A 15,230-nucleotide genomic window follows, 5' to 3' on the forward strand; every position below is an offset into this window, starting at 1 on the left:
CCCAGATTTACCACTTTCCCCTTGGGTCTTTTGGTTTCCTTTTTGAATGAAAGGGACATAGCTACAGGTTATTAAATATTACAGTATACTGTTATTCAATTTCTCTTTACCTCCTCTAACAGGTAATAATTAGAAAAGTTGCACTGAGATTATGAAAGGTCTCGAATGTTGTATTTCATTCTATGAACAAGGGAGAGCCAAAAGTCTACTCATTCTGTCCCCATCCCTCTCCAGTCCCTCCCTCTCTGCACCACAGGAAAAGAAAGTGTGAGAGCTGTACTAATGAAGGTGGGAAAGAACCTTCCGTGAATTTTCAAACTTCCTGCCCATTAGAACATCACAGTTGGTTAGAAAAAAATTACCATAATACTTTGGTAATGTTAACAATATAACTTTAAGATATGTATCACCATGTGCCTTATGAACACCTGTGGAGTAACTGACAAATTCTGGTCTGTGAACTGACATTGGCTTCCACTTCACTCACTAATCTAAATTAGTTATTCCTATATGATCAAATGTAATTTTTGGAACCCAGGAAAAGGTAAGAATAGAGCAACAATTTTGGCGTGAAGCTTACTAGAACCCTACATCTAACATTTTAAGGGCCTTAGAACTTTGTAGCTGTTTGCACAAACTATGCATCTACACAGCTACCTGAATTATACAGCACCCAATGTCGCTCCCACCTGCCTTTGCCTTCCCTGCCCTCTCTTCCTAAAAACACACAATTACTTCTACAGACTTCAAGGTCCAACCCAAAGGGAACTTTTGCACTATGCAGAGTCAACTGCTCTTCATTAGTATTCCACAGCCCTTTACACAACAGTATGAAAACACTTATGGCAAGGCAGTAAACTCACTGGGTTCCTCCTATCTCAGGTTTGTGTGTGTAATAAGGAAAAGGGAAAGGGTGGTCAGGAAATGGAATGTATTATTAACCCTTTCACATCATTTTATTAGTGGACAAAACTGTTTTCTTCATTCTTGTCTCTTCAACACCTAACTTCATGGCACTAAAAAGATGTCTAAAAGGCAGTTAGATCTAAAATTATTTGTCTAGAAATCTGGTGTATTGTTCAGGAAGAACCAAAACTGAACTTCATTTCAAAACGGCCTACAACATCAGTTAATCAAAACTCATTCAGCCAGAATGGAAACTTTAAAGACGTATAAATAAATCACTATGTCTAAAATGAAACGTCATATATAACCCGTTTCTATAACCCGTTTCTCGTTGTGTGATCTCAGTTTCTTTCACGGCACTACCATTCTCCCTCTCTCAAAATTAAATTGTAGTCATCTTCGATTCCTCTTCCTTATATGTGGTTTACTGCTAACGCCTACTCTCCTAAATACCCTAAACTTCACTGATTCCGTTATCACCACTATGGTCCACAATTGCTTCTCCCGGACTACTTTAATAGTCCCCTGCATCCTAACTCTAATTCAGGTCACACATACATAACTGCCAGATTCATCTTCCTAAAATGCAAGGCTCTGATCTTGTCATCCTTCTACTCAACAACTTAATAGGTTCCCACTGCCTCCCAAATAAAACTCCAACTCTGAAGTATGCATGCAGCACATCCATATCCCTACCCAGCATCCTTTCATATTAGCCCACTTTACACACCACCCCTTTATGTCACATCAAATTAACTTTTCTTGATAAATCCTCCTGTAGTTAAGCTTGCCCCCATTTCGTTCCTATGCCAGGGAAGGCCACTCTCCTCCCCATTCCCTTAAAAGACATCCCCAACAGCAAAGGTTCACATCTAGAGGCAACCTCACTTCCCAGGGGATACGTTGCTATGTTTGGAGACAGTTATCACAACTTGGGGTGGGGGGGCAGGGGGAGTTAGAGGTTAAGGCTGCTGCTACACACCATGCACAGCATAGCCTCCACAGCAAAGAATTCTCTGGCCCAAAATGTCAGTAGTGCTGAGGTTGAGAAACCCTGTCCTACAGAGTAATCTCATCCTGGCATACAGCAGTAACTCCGCTGTTCTATAAAAATTCCCACGGTAACTAGACATATTTGACTCATCCAGTGTTCGCAGCTGTATTCTGTACACCTTATCTCCTCCCCCCTGTACTCATGATGCTTTTTATTCAAAATTATTTACTGAGCATCTACGTCTATTAGGTGGCTGGCCCAGATAGGAAGCAAAGGGGCAGGTACCACGTCCCAATTATTTCCAGACATTTCCAGGATGCCTTGCATGCTGTAGATCTGCAATAAGGATTTGGTGAGAATAAGGGCAATTCTCTCTGCACTTCATTTTGCACCTAAAAACTCAACAATTCTGATTGATACTGATTTGTAGAAAAAAAGAGGTACATATATCTGTTGACATCCAGTAAAATTCAGAATATCCCTTTCTAAATTTCTCACTAAAAATGAAACTAACAGGTGCTCATGAACCTACTGAAAAAGTTAAAGTTAACTCTCAGTTAAGAATAATATTTCAACATAATTAAAGCTCTAATAAGTTAAAATCAATATTAAGTAACTTAATAAGCCTAAAGAAAAAGACTCTAACAAACTATTCCAGCATGCAATAAAACATGCTTCACTCTTTATATTACCTTATATTACGATAGTAATTTTAGTTTTTCCAGTATCTTAGCCTTTTTCTGAAAATAAATTTTAAAAATAACTGCTGGAGCATACCTTTTAAGCTGTGGTTAAGATTCAAAGGTTGTAGTCCAGGTGCTCAATTAATTTAATGAGAACCCCCCCTCCCCTCAAATTTCACATATTTGCATCTAAAAATAAAAAAGGTGAATAAAGATGATCTCTGAGGTCAAATGGGAAAGTAATATGAAAACGTACTTATAAGCAATCAAGCCTCCCACAAGTACTATTACTCCTCAGTATAACACAGAGGAAAGAGGAAAGTACGTGGACTTATCCTAAGACTGGTGGTTCTGTGGGAATGAACTTACACTTTTAAGCACAATCAGAAAATGAAAACCCTAAGGTTACTGGGAGAATTAAAGGCTAATTTTACAAAGTGCCTAGTAGATAAAAAAGCTACCATCGCTTTAATATTCATTCAACAAATCACTCCCTTGCTAACATTCCTCCAACAGTTAAACAAGTCCTACAGGATCTGGCTTCTACCTATCTGACCTCACCTCCTGCAGTCTTTTGCTCTGTAGGCTCTAGACTTCCTTCTAGCCCTGGAAGTAGCTATGCGCCTTCAGTCTCTTTCCTCTGCTTACTATGCAGATCTCTGCATTGCCAGCTGAACATTCGGATCTTGGTCCAAAGCCTCAGAAACCTTCCTGACCACCCAAAGTCCTTAACCCTGCCCCTACTGCCCATTCCCTACCCCCTTATGTTGTTTTATATTCCTCTTTCATTCAATGAAATTGTTAATTGTGAATTTCTTTCCCATTAGAAAGTAAACTCCCTGAAGAACAGGACTTTCTGTCTTTTCAACCCTATGTCTGCAGGACCTAGCACCAGGGCCAGGTGAGAGACATGACTCAGGTGCAAAAATTTAAGGGGATGCCAAAAATTTCAGCAACCCAGAAAAATACTAATTTAATGCAACATTCTGAAAAATAAAAATTAACTCAAAAAAACATGAACTATCGAAAATTTTACCTAAAGACAGGATCCACTCAGCACTTGCATGATTCATCCTGATCCCGGCCCTACTTCACGCAGGACTTGACCACAATTTGAGCGCTTTACCACAAGCCAACTATTAACTCTCCCCGAGGCTGCAGAAAAGCAAAAGAAAGAGGGAAAACTGCCAAAGACAGGGATTCGGACTCTGGGGAGCTCACCTCCTGTAGCGTCACTGTGTTGTGACCAAAAGCTGGGTCGGGGGACTGCAACGTCACCACTTAAAGCACGCATTCAAAGAGTGAAAAGTTCAGCATGACAAATTGTACGGTACAACTTGTCATAGAAGACTTAACAATACTTCCTCCGTTTCCTCCATCACTAGAAAATCAGGCCAGGAGCCTTCGGTCCCAGGGTGTGGAAATGGGAACTCCCAGGGCAGGATGACTGATTGATTCATTCATTCTAGAGCAAGGACTACTGCGTGCGAGTACGGTAGATTTAATAAGCTAAACGTCCGTAACAAAGAAGTGGTGGCTGGGGAACAGTGGTTGAAAATAAAAACACGCTTACAAGAAGAAATGACTGTCCCAGCCTCAGCCCCTCCGGAAGGCTCCTGGGAGATGCGGGCCCAGGTCTCCCCGCACCACGTCAGCGGGAGCAGCTCCATGTGCCGGGAGGGACGCGGCCCCACCCACCGCGGCCCCAAGCTCTCCGCCCCCCAAACAGAAACGCGGGGGACCCCAGCGCGCAAGCGTCAACCCGCCAACAGCACAGCTACCGCCCGCCACAAGCGCCTGCGCGAAAGCGCTGAGCCGGGGGTGGGGCGAAACTAGGAGGAGAGAGGAGCGCGCCTAAATCCTAGAGAGGCGGGCTAAGTAGGGCTGGGGGAGGGCTCCTCTTCCGGAAAGTCTGCATTCCCGAACGACCACAGTGGCTACTCACCAAACTCCCGCTTGTGAGATGACCGGAGAAAGTCGGCTACCCTTTCTACCCAGCGGAGACCTTCAGACGGAAGCCGAAGCTGCCTTCAGGATGAAATTAGGACCCGCAGGAGGCCCGTTCTCCAGACGGCGAAGGGAAGCGTGGCGGGAGCGCGCATGCGTGGTAGGCTCCCTCCACGTGCGGCCCGGCAGTGGTCTCCCTGCGCTCCGAGGTCCCGCCCCCTGCCTCAGCATCTTTCCGGACGCGCGGAGCCTCCGGGGAAGAAGGAGGTTGGGCCTGGCGGCCCGGCCCCGCCTCGGCAGCCTCCAATTGGGCGTGGGTGAGGGGACCCCCTCCCGCCGCCTTCCCATTGGAGCGCGCGTGCGAGCGGCGCGCCCCATTGGGCCGTGCGGATTTGGGCACCAAATTCAAAGATTTTAAAAGTACCAGCTGGCGCCTTTTAGAAGCTAGAGCTGAGAAGCGGGTGGCCCGTTTCTCTGCCGCGGGCGCAGCTCCCTCACCTGAGGCGGAACCCACTTGCCCTGGCATGAGCCGGTGCCCCTGCAGCTGTTCCCCACGGCCGCCCTCCGGTTCCTGCCGCTGCAGCTACGGCGTCCTGACAGCCGCCGGGCGCCCTCGCTCCTTGGACGGTGGGTGAGAGGAGAGAGTGCGAGCGGGGTGCGCCTTCCAGGAGGGGTGCCCAGTGAGGGGGGGAAGACGGGGGACAGCGCCCCGGACCCGACGCGCTCCCGAATCCGGCCGTGGGGCCCGTCGCTGGGCCTCGGGCGGCCGGCGGCGGCAGCGGCGGCGGGGGGTCCCGGGACCGGCAGGGAGAAGGCAGGGGTCCGGGGAGGGGAAGAGGTGCCGAGGCGGGACGGCGGGCCCGGGTCCCGCCGTGCACGCGTAGCTGGGCGCCTGCTCCCGAGGAGGTGCGGGTCGCGGCCTCCCCGATGGCCCTCTCTCCTCGCGCAGGGCCACCGACCTCCACCCCGCCGGCCCGGGCGCCAGACGCCCCTCCTTCCCCTCCCCCACCCCGGGGCTGCGGCTCTGACAGGGCCCGCGAGCCGGTGGCCCGTAGCCTCCGACCAGTGGCCCGACCCCCGCTTCTGTGCCCCGTTTCCCCGTGTGCCCCGCACCCCCGGGTCGGAAGTCAGTTCCCCCCGGTTTTCGTCACCTCAGCCTTCCTGGCGGGCGCGGGAGATCGTGCTCGCTGTTATCTCCCGCCTCCTCCGGCGGCCCGCGCCCTGAGGGCCACCCCTCCGACCCCTCGGGATTTCCAGGGTTCCCCCCAACCCAATCCCGCCAAATGCAGGGCCCCCTCATCGGGCCAGGCTGTGCTGGGACGTCCAACCAAAAATGTTCAGTTTCTCCTTTTTTCCCTTTACCCAGTGACTCAGTCTCAAGGCCTGGAGTCAGAAGGAGGGAGGAAGAAAGGCACTTTTAAATACAAAACCCTGAATTTGTCCAAATTGAGACGGTCTTGAAGAATTTGGGAAGCAGATTTGAGAAGTGAAGAATCAGTTATCTTTTTTCCCCGCGCTCCTGAGGAACCAGTCTTTTATTCCACCTCTTGGGTGGAATGGAAGGCATTCGGATAAACGCTGACTTTTTTATCCTCTTTGTTGCTGTCTCCCAAAAGAGATCCAGATGCATTCATTTTACCTCAGAAATGACCAAGAATTTTAGAAATTAGCAACTTGATATTGTATATTTGGTCATCACTGAAAAGTGCCCCTTTCTTTAGAAAAGGAAAGTAGAAAACTCAAAAAATATTTTAACAGGTTAAGTCTGTTTCTAGAAAACCCTGAATCTTGAGCCCCTCTGTGAAATTCTGAAGCTTGGTGGCTCTAAGAAGGGATATTTTTGGTTGCTTAATTCCAGTTGTCTTTACTACCTTGCCCCTCACGAGAATATTTGCTGGTCCCTGGATTTTTTTTCCATATTTACAAATTTGATGAAATAAAATTAAAAATCTATTGCATTCCATTACTTCTGAAAGTAGGCTTTTCTAAAATGTTCTCTCAGGGATTATGGCTGATTTGCAGTTGATGGCGGCAGGCCTTGGGGCTCTCTTAAATTTTTAAGGACTTGCCATGCCTAATTAGTGTTGGGCACGTGCTGGTTATCTTATAGGTATTGGAGATAGTAGAACTTGATTATTTAGCATTGGGATAGTGGGAAAGATTTTTAATTCCAAGCACTGTAATCTTTTTAACTATTGTAATATGACACGTCGCATCTACATTGGAAGGTCAAATGGAAGGTCAAACTTTGTATGGTTAACTATCATACCACTTTCTCGTGATTGGATTGTTGAGTGGGTAACTAAGAGGTTTTAAGAATGTTATCAACTCTGAGGTAGACATTAGTATTTCCATTTTAAAGAAACTGAAAGACTAATTCAGCGTTCTAGGTTACAAAACTAGTCAAAAGGCTGAGCAAGGATTTTCATTTGAAGTCGGACATGATTCCTAGGGAAAGTATATAATAATCTGAAATGCATAGGTCTGTGTAGAATGCATTTTGCTACTTTTAAAATGTTCGTGATTTACAGTATAAAGAATATGAAGGGATTTGGCTTACAAAAATAATATGGTGAAAATAAGTTTTATTTATTAAACTATAAGTGACAGGGACTCTTCCATACATTTAATCCAGTTTGGTTGGTTTTCTTACCTGCATTTTATAAATGAGGAAGCTTGCTTAGTTTTTTGTTTGTTTGTTGTTAGTTTTTTGTACCTGAGATGCTCAAGATTTAAACCCCAGGGTATTCTTTATTCCCCTTTCCTTCATCATCCACATCTAATACAGGACATCCCCAACCTCTGTTGACTTTATCCTTCTAAAAAGATCTCAGATCTATCCAGTTATCTTTATTTCCGCTGTGGCCATCCGAGTCTCAGGTACCCAACTCTCTGAACTCCTGTGATAGGCACCTCCAACTAGCCTCCCTGCTTTCACTTGAATCTTCCTACTATCCATTTTCCACAGTTGCCCATCTTTTTTTTTTTTTTTTTGACGTAAACCAAATGTCTCTACTTAGAACCCCTCAAAGGCTCTTTTTTACACACTAAATAAAAGCCAGTATACCCTAAAAATCCTATAGAGCATACTGTACCTCTCCAACTTTCATTTTCAAGCAATTCTTCCCCTAGCTCACAAAGTCACAGCCCTGCAGGCCTTCCTCTTCCTTGAAAGCTCAACACTTGTCCTTCCAGTGTCCACCTCTGTCTGGTTTTTCACAAGGCTTTCAGATGTCAGGATTTCACCTCCAAATGATTTTTCATGACTAGTTTCTTTTCTACTCCACACCCTGTCACTAAAGAGGCATTGGATAAATGAATGAAGTGGCAGAACTAGACTCTTAACCCTCATCTATCTGAGTCAAGAGGTCACAGAACCGTGTGATACTTTTTTTTCCTTCCAGGGTAATATCAGATCAATTACATTTCCCAGATTGTTTAGGGGCATTTGGCTTGGTCATGGGGAAGCACTGAACTAGTTAAAAAACATGGAATTAGCTTTTTACAGTCTTTCAGCTTCCTTTTTTAAATAAAAGATGGTATTCAGTTTATTTTGCAGTATAAACTTCACACTCTAAATCTACAACCAGCATCCAGATTTTGGAACCAATGAAAGGAACCAAAGTTCCTTGGAGAAATAACAGATTTTCTGGCTGGAACAGGAAAAATACAAGATGATCGTGGAGCATCTTGTTTAGTGCCAAAAAGTAAGGAATGTCAAAGGAACATGAACTTAGAATGGCAAAAGCTGGAACAATTTGAGCAACAATGTAAATAATGTAGTATTAAATTATAACCCAAAGTCCATAAGTCTATACTTTTATGCTTTTTTTTTTTAATGCTCTTCATCTTACTTCCCAGGTGAGATAATGGATGGAACAGTGAATTTACAGTGAAGAATAATCTGTCCCTCTTAACTACCTGTCAAATCTTAGGCAAGTTACTTAGATAAGCTTCAGTGTTCTTAACTGTAAATAACAATGCCTCTCCATTCTACCTCAAAAGGTTGTGAGAACCAAGTGTTTGGAAACACACTGGAAATTAACTTCTAAACACTTAATAAGGTAGTTGAATCATTATTAGCTCTAAATTTAAAGAACTGTCCATATCCAAAGAACAATGTTGGATGAAAGGGGTTCTATAGGATAGTCTCCCAGTAACTAAGTTCTAAAGACAGCAGAGGAAGAATGCTTTTGAAAAGAATTTTGAGTTTCTGAAGTACAGTTTCAGGCCTCTTCCCTTTAGGCAACTAAACAAAGTAAAAGGTGTGTCTTTGTTGGTGGCTTCTTTTTTATCCTCTCAGATAAAATGTAGTCTTGTGTAAATCATACTTAATTCTTTACTTGAGGCAAAAATAAAAATCTCTTGGAATTTTTTACTCTTCTGAGTAGAAGGGAACCACTCAGTATAATTTGTTCTAGAGTTAGGGTTAATTGGGGGTTTATTTACTTTTATGCCCCTCAACTCTTAGTTTAAACCTAATTAAAAGAGTGTCTCTACCTACAAGGTTACTTGCTATCAAGGTGTCCTTTAGTACTTGGAGGTTCTAAGTAAAAACAGTAAAATTAATATGAACAGATGCTGTACTTACGTACCTACATTTACTTATAGGGTAAATTTTTACCTACCTGTGATTGGTTTGCAGGGGGTATAGTAGATGGGGGAGTACATTAGAAGCGCATACCATCCATATACTCTGCCTTCAAAAATGCTAAGCAATTTTCTTGAACCCATTCCTTCCCAGTCTCTACTGCCTGACAGAAATTCTCATCATCCTTTAAAGCAGTGGTTCTCACCTAAGGAATGGGGGAAATTTGGCCTCTGCTGGCTTCCCCACACTCCAATAAGTGGTTACTGAAGACATTTTTTATTGTCCTGACTGGGAAATAGTGGCTGCTAATGGCATCAAATGGCTAAAAGTTGCTAAACATCCTACAGTGCACAGGACAGCCCCCAGCAAAATTATCTGGCCCAAAAACTCAGTAGTATGGTTAACATTCAAATGATTAAATTTATTGCCTTTTCAGTCCTTTCTCCAAGCTACCTATAGATTTCTTGATTCATTATTGTAAGGCTTATAATAATTGCTAAACTAACATTTAAATATACAAATTTTTTTGCTACTTTTATCAAAACTATTTTGGCATTCCCCTCCTCCATTGTCTTGACCATATTTCTCTAGAAATACTTGATTTCTATAAGGATATTTCTTATCTCATACCCCGCTCATGGTGCATCACATTTCCTTATTTGTTCCATAAGCACAGATATTTATTAAATAGTCCCTTTTGTCACTACTTTCCACTCAGATATGATTCTAAAAGTCAGATGGTAGAGTTATACAGATTTAAAAGCAGTCTGTACTGAGGGTACCCCCTCAAGAGTAAGATGTATATACTTTTATAAGGTTTTAGTAATGTTTTCTCATATTAAACTTGGACAGTTTCACAGCTACATAGGCAGTACCCAGTGCTGAGAGAATGCAAAGTAATTAAGTCTCTATATCCCAAATTTAGAAGTAGGGATATGTGGAAATTTTGCCATTAGGAAGTAAATATGTTATGTTCTTTTTGTAGGTTGTAAAGAAGAAAGTTCCACTGTCTCTGTCAAAATGAAGTGTGATTTTAACTATAACCATGTTCATTCTGGAATTAAACCGGTAAAGCCTGATGACAGTAGAAGACAAGGTTCCTACACTACTGCGAATTTGGAAGGTTCTTATAAAGACTTCATTAAAGACTATGAAAGGTTATCAGATATTGGGTCACCGATTGTGAGCCCCAGGATTGTAGAACTTGAAACTGAGAGCAAGCCCTTGCATAATAAGGAAAATCTACATGTACAGCAAACACTTAATAGTTCAAATGACATAGAAGAACTAGAGACCAGCGGACCTTATGAAGACAGTGGCTACTCTTCATTTTCCCAGCAAAGTGGCCTCAATGAACATGAAGACAGTAGCCTTCCCCTGGTGGAAAATTTCAGTGACAGTCCACAGTCTTGCCTGCTACGGACACAAAGCCCAGACCAATATCCCAACAAAAACTTGCTGCCAGCTCTTCATTTTGAAAAAGTGGTTTGTTCAACATTAAAAAAAAATTGTAAACGAAATCCTAAAATAGATTGGGAGAAGCTCAAGGAATTTATATCCAGTGGAAATTTTAGACTACAGAATATAATTGGCAGGAAAATGGGCCTAGACTGTGTAGATATTCTCAGTGAACTCTTTCGAAGGGGACTCAAACATCTCTTAGGAAATATTTTGACACAGCTCAGTGATATGGACTTAATCAAGTAAGTATTGTTGCTTTGTGGTCATTAATATAATCCATGAACATTTTTGTTAGATGGCTCAGTACCACCAACTCATGCAAAGACATAGTACGGTAGTCGTGCACTGTTTTTAATTGAAGTGATGACTTTTGTCTGGTTGCTGGTATTTTACTACTTATGTGTCACTAGGAGGAAAGAAAGATAATTTTTAAAGTATGCATTTAATCCAGTTATTTCAAATTTCATATTTATGCTATTAGAAAACTATTTCTGTGAGATTGGGATCTTTGTTCCTTTTGGATCTGAAATTGTTCATACGTAAACTCCATCTTTTAGTCTTAACTATAAAACAAGAGCCTAGGTCTGGTGTACAGGTCCAATAGGCATTATGATTTTTGTCACACTTGAAAGTATGAAATAATTTCTGTTCTTTTTAGGCCATTTTCAAATTTGAGAGTGATGAAAATACAGAAACCCACAAATGGGTCTGATTATTACTATTTCTTAGAAACCTTATACTGACCACCCTTTCGCATTCCACCAAAGAAAACCTGTTAGGATGAGGTAACTGAGAATTAAGATGATTATCCAGACTATTGGATTAGCTTGCTTCCAGCTCAACTGGGTTCATTTTTGGCTTTTTGAAAAATTTTTTAGAGGTACTCTTTGTGTTACTTTACACTGGTCCATGAAATATAGGTGAAGCAAAACAGACATAAGTAAGGATTGATTTTTATTATTGGCTAGCTTCTTGAGGGATAATCAACCTCACAACATTTTTGTTAGCAAAATGGAGTTTTTAAATTGATTTCTACTAATAGCAGTGTGTCCTCAAGTTCTTTGAAATTTGTCTCATGTTAATAAATAACCAAGATGCTGCCATATATACAGTGGGGCTTCTTATTTGATATTTGTGGATATTGTGAGAAAATGAAGTACAAAGTGTAGTGGTTCTAAGCCTGGATCCACTTAGGATTACTTGATGGCGAGCTTTTAAATAAATACAGTGCCCTGGCCCCCATTTTAGATCAGTTAAACCCAAGTGACTAGGCATGGGCCATCCTTAAATCTTTCTCACTGTTGTGGCCTCTCCAGTCGTGGAGCACAGGCGACGGACGCGCAGCTCAGTGGCTATGGTTCACGGGCCCAGCCGCTCCGGGGCATGTGGAATCTTCCTGGACCTGGGCACAAACCCGTGTCCCCTGCGTCGGCAGGCGGAATCTCAACCATTGCGCCACCAGGGAAGCCCCATCCTTAAATCTTAAGTGCGTACCTCAGGCAATTCTAATGTATAGCCGGGTTTGAGAAGCACTGCTAATAGAAATTTCTTTTTTGCACTGTTAATGTTTCTGTAATATAGTCATCTTAGCTCTTTGTGGTGCTTTAATTGTTTCCTTTATAATCATTTACTTTTCCAGTGTGTCTAAAGTGAGCACAACTTGGAAGAAGATTCTAGAAGATGATAAGGGGGCATTGCAATTGTACAATAAAGCAATACAAAGAATTACCGTAAGTCTTGCAGTTGTTTTAATTTTAAAATATAACAGCTAGTGCTCTTTACCTTTGAAATTGGAGGGGGAAATAGCAAGGATAACAGATGATCTGGAAATCCTTTACATTCATAACTCATTAAAATAATTCAAAGATAAAGGGGATGGGATCCCAACCCAGTCGTTTATTTCTTGGGTTCTCCATGAAAGGAAATGTCCGAAGATAAAGGGAAAACTACTCAGATCTCAGTGAGAGTTGACCATATAGCTTGGTTGCCATTTGTAGTTTAGCTCTTAACAAATAAACAGTAATTATCTACATATTGAAGATTCTTAATGCAGGAAAGGAATTCATTTACTTTACCAAATACTTAGTAACTTCGGAGATGTTTCTGAGAATAAAGATCAACACATGATTAAAATTTCAGGCCTAGGAGTTGGCCGACTTAGGTCCAGATTTTGGTGCTGCTGCTTACTAGCTGTATAGCTTTAGACAAGCATTGCTTAAATTCTCCAAGTTCAGTTTCTTTATGTATAAGCTGGTGTTAATGGAAACTTTTCTATTCCAAAAGATTGTTTTGGATCCATTCATAGCACTGAGGGGACACTTAAACAGTGACTGTTGCCATCTACTGGTGGATGGGGAGAATGACCTTTTGTTCTAGTGGTAGTGCTTTATAAATCATGTATTAAATGCTACATACTAAGTGTAAAGCGCTTTCTCACAATTTCTGATTTGCAGTTTCAACAGCTTAGTTGTTAGGCCTTAAATGTGTGAATATTTGTGGGTGGCTGTGTTTAAGCATATGCAGGTAATTTGGATGCAGGAATAAATCCTTTATATCCTCATTTGCCCCTTTTACATGTACAACATGTACAAACATAATAAAAATTCCTGATTGTTGAGAAGACAGGAGAATATTTTTTAATCCTATTAAAACTTTTTTTTTAATTAGGAAAAGAACATTAAGTTTTCACCACACGCTTCAACCAGAGACTATGTTTTATTCAGAACCCCATTAGTATCTGTGCAAAAGTCAGCCACCCAGACTCTCCCCAAAAAAGAAGCTCGAACCAAGTTACCTGATCCAGGTGATCAGAAAGGTTCTACTTACAGTCGACACAGTGAATTCTCTGAGGTAATTTTTTGTTTATTAATAAATTAGAAACATATGGGACATTTATTGTTAAAAGGATTTAGAGTAAGAAAACCATTTATAACTCAACTAATCAAATTAGGGAAGTACACAGATGTCTTTCTATGCTGAAAATAATAGATATCATTTGGCATTGTTTATGACAGTTCAATGTTGTTGAGATCTAATTTGGAAACACAAAGAGAATAAGGAAAAACCTTGATTTTGAAGTTTTATTTATAAAACTGTTAAATACTACGTTTCACAATTACTGCCTCTAATAACTGATGAAGAGAGCTAAGCAAGAAGTCAATTTTATCAGGCACCGCACAGATATGGAAACATGGTAACCTTCATAGCAATATAAAGATAAATGCCATATAATGTGATAGGTGTTTTTAAAAAAGTAGAACTAGAGGTGAAGGAGCAACCAACTCCTGAGTGACTCCAGGAAGATTTCACAGAAAAGGTGACGTTTAAGTTCTGCATTGATGTGTGAGTAGCATTTATGAATAAGAGCATGTTTGTAGCATTAGGAAATAGCCACTGGATCAGTTGACAGTGGTTTCTCACCTGTTGAACAGAAAGCTCCTTAAAGGCGGGAGTTGTGACATTAGTGCTTTATACATGTATTGGGGAAGGCACAGAGGTGCACTTGTTTTGAGTAACTAAATTACATTCAGTCCTTACTAAAATTTGTTTATGGATTTTCTTCTTTCTAGGCTGCCAGAACTTTGAAAAAGAATGAGAGCCTCAAAGCCTGTATTCGCTGTAATTCACCTGCAAAATACGATTGTTATTTACAACGGGCAACCTGTAAACGAGAAGGCTGTGGATTTGATTATTGCACAAGGTGCCTGTGTAATTATCATACCACTGAAGACTGTTCAAATGGCAAGCCCCTAAAAGCCAGTTATAAAATGGGTCCTTTGCCTGGTACTAAGAAAAGCAAGAAGAATTTACGACGACTGTGATCTCTTAATAAATCAGTTGTAAGTGATCTTGAAGGTTAGTTAGAAAATGTTAGGTTTTAACTTAAAAAAATAAATGTACTATGATGTTCAATTTTATGTTGAAATCAGTATATGTAGTACATGGGGTTTTTTTCCCTCAGTGAGAAGAGAGGATACACAAACTCTTAAAATATTTTACAATTTAATGTGAAAAAATTCAAAATTCTCAATCTAAATCAGAAAATTTAAATATTTTAAGAAAAACTTTTTCTGATGATTGTGATTCAGAGGTAAAATAAAATTGTCTCGATTTTATGGTAAAGGAGGACCATGTAATTTTACCTGGACAATCTTAAATGTAAATCTTCTTTACCATCCATTAGCATTTGAGACATTTTATTTGCTTTACCAAATTAATAATACCTATTGAAATATCAGCTTCTGGTGTCTGTTAATTTAAATGTTTTGTCACCTTTCTTGAACCTCTTTTTCAGTGTGTGTATTTCCCAAAAAAAGTATCTTTTGTGAAATCTTGCTTTTCGTTTTTCGTAAGGTTTGTATGTTTTAATATTTTGTACATATGTAAATATTTCTGTATTTTTTATGTGCCAGAGTAAGAAAATAAATGTCTTTTGTATATACATGTAAATAAATTTTTCTCCTGTTATGAATAAAATTGTCACAAGCGTAATAAATAATGTGAGTCTTTTATTTAAACATTTTAAACTTAGAAACAGCTGAAGTAAGAAGCTGTAGGACACTGCCTGGTATGTGTGAAGGCATTGAGTGGGTCTTTGTCTGCTTATCTGAGGACCTTGTGAGATTGATTACCAGGCTCTGTTCCAGGC

At 41.1% G+C, this 15,230-nt stretch overlaps 1 protein-coding gene across 2 annotated transcripts; it reads left to right on the forward strand.

Moving 5' to 3' along the window:
- Positions 1-5,054: 5,054 nt before the first annotated feature.
- On the forward strand, positions 5,055-14,469 carry FBXO5 (F-box protein 5; the record flags this gene model as incomplete). Of its 2 annotated transcripts, none has more annotated exons than XM_082855270.1 (5): positions 5,055-5,157; positions 10,107-10,824; positions 12,222-12,312; positions 13,250-13,432; positions 14,152-14,469. In XM_082855270.1, 5 exons carry the CDS (start codon positions 5,055-5,057, stop codon positions 14,401-14,403), a joined length of 1,347 nt encoding a protein of 448 aa, XP_082711396.1. In that variant the 3' UTR covers positions 14,404-14,469. The 2 variants fall into 2 exon arrangements, with proteins under 2 accessions (XP_082711396.1, XP_082711397.1); XM_082855271.1 differs by lacking the exon at positions 5,055-5,157 and adding an exon at positions 8,083-8,237.
- Between the last annotated feature and the right edge of the window lie 761 nt (positions 14,470-15,230).

The sequence above is a fragment of the Leucopleurus acutus genome (assembly GCF_964270905.1).
Source record: "Leucopleurus acutus genome assembly, chromosome: 15".
Lineage (NCBI taxonomy): Eukaryota > Metazoa > Chordata > Mammalia > Artiodactyla > Delphinidae > Leucopleurus > Leucopleurus acutus.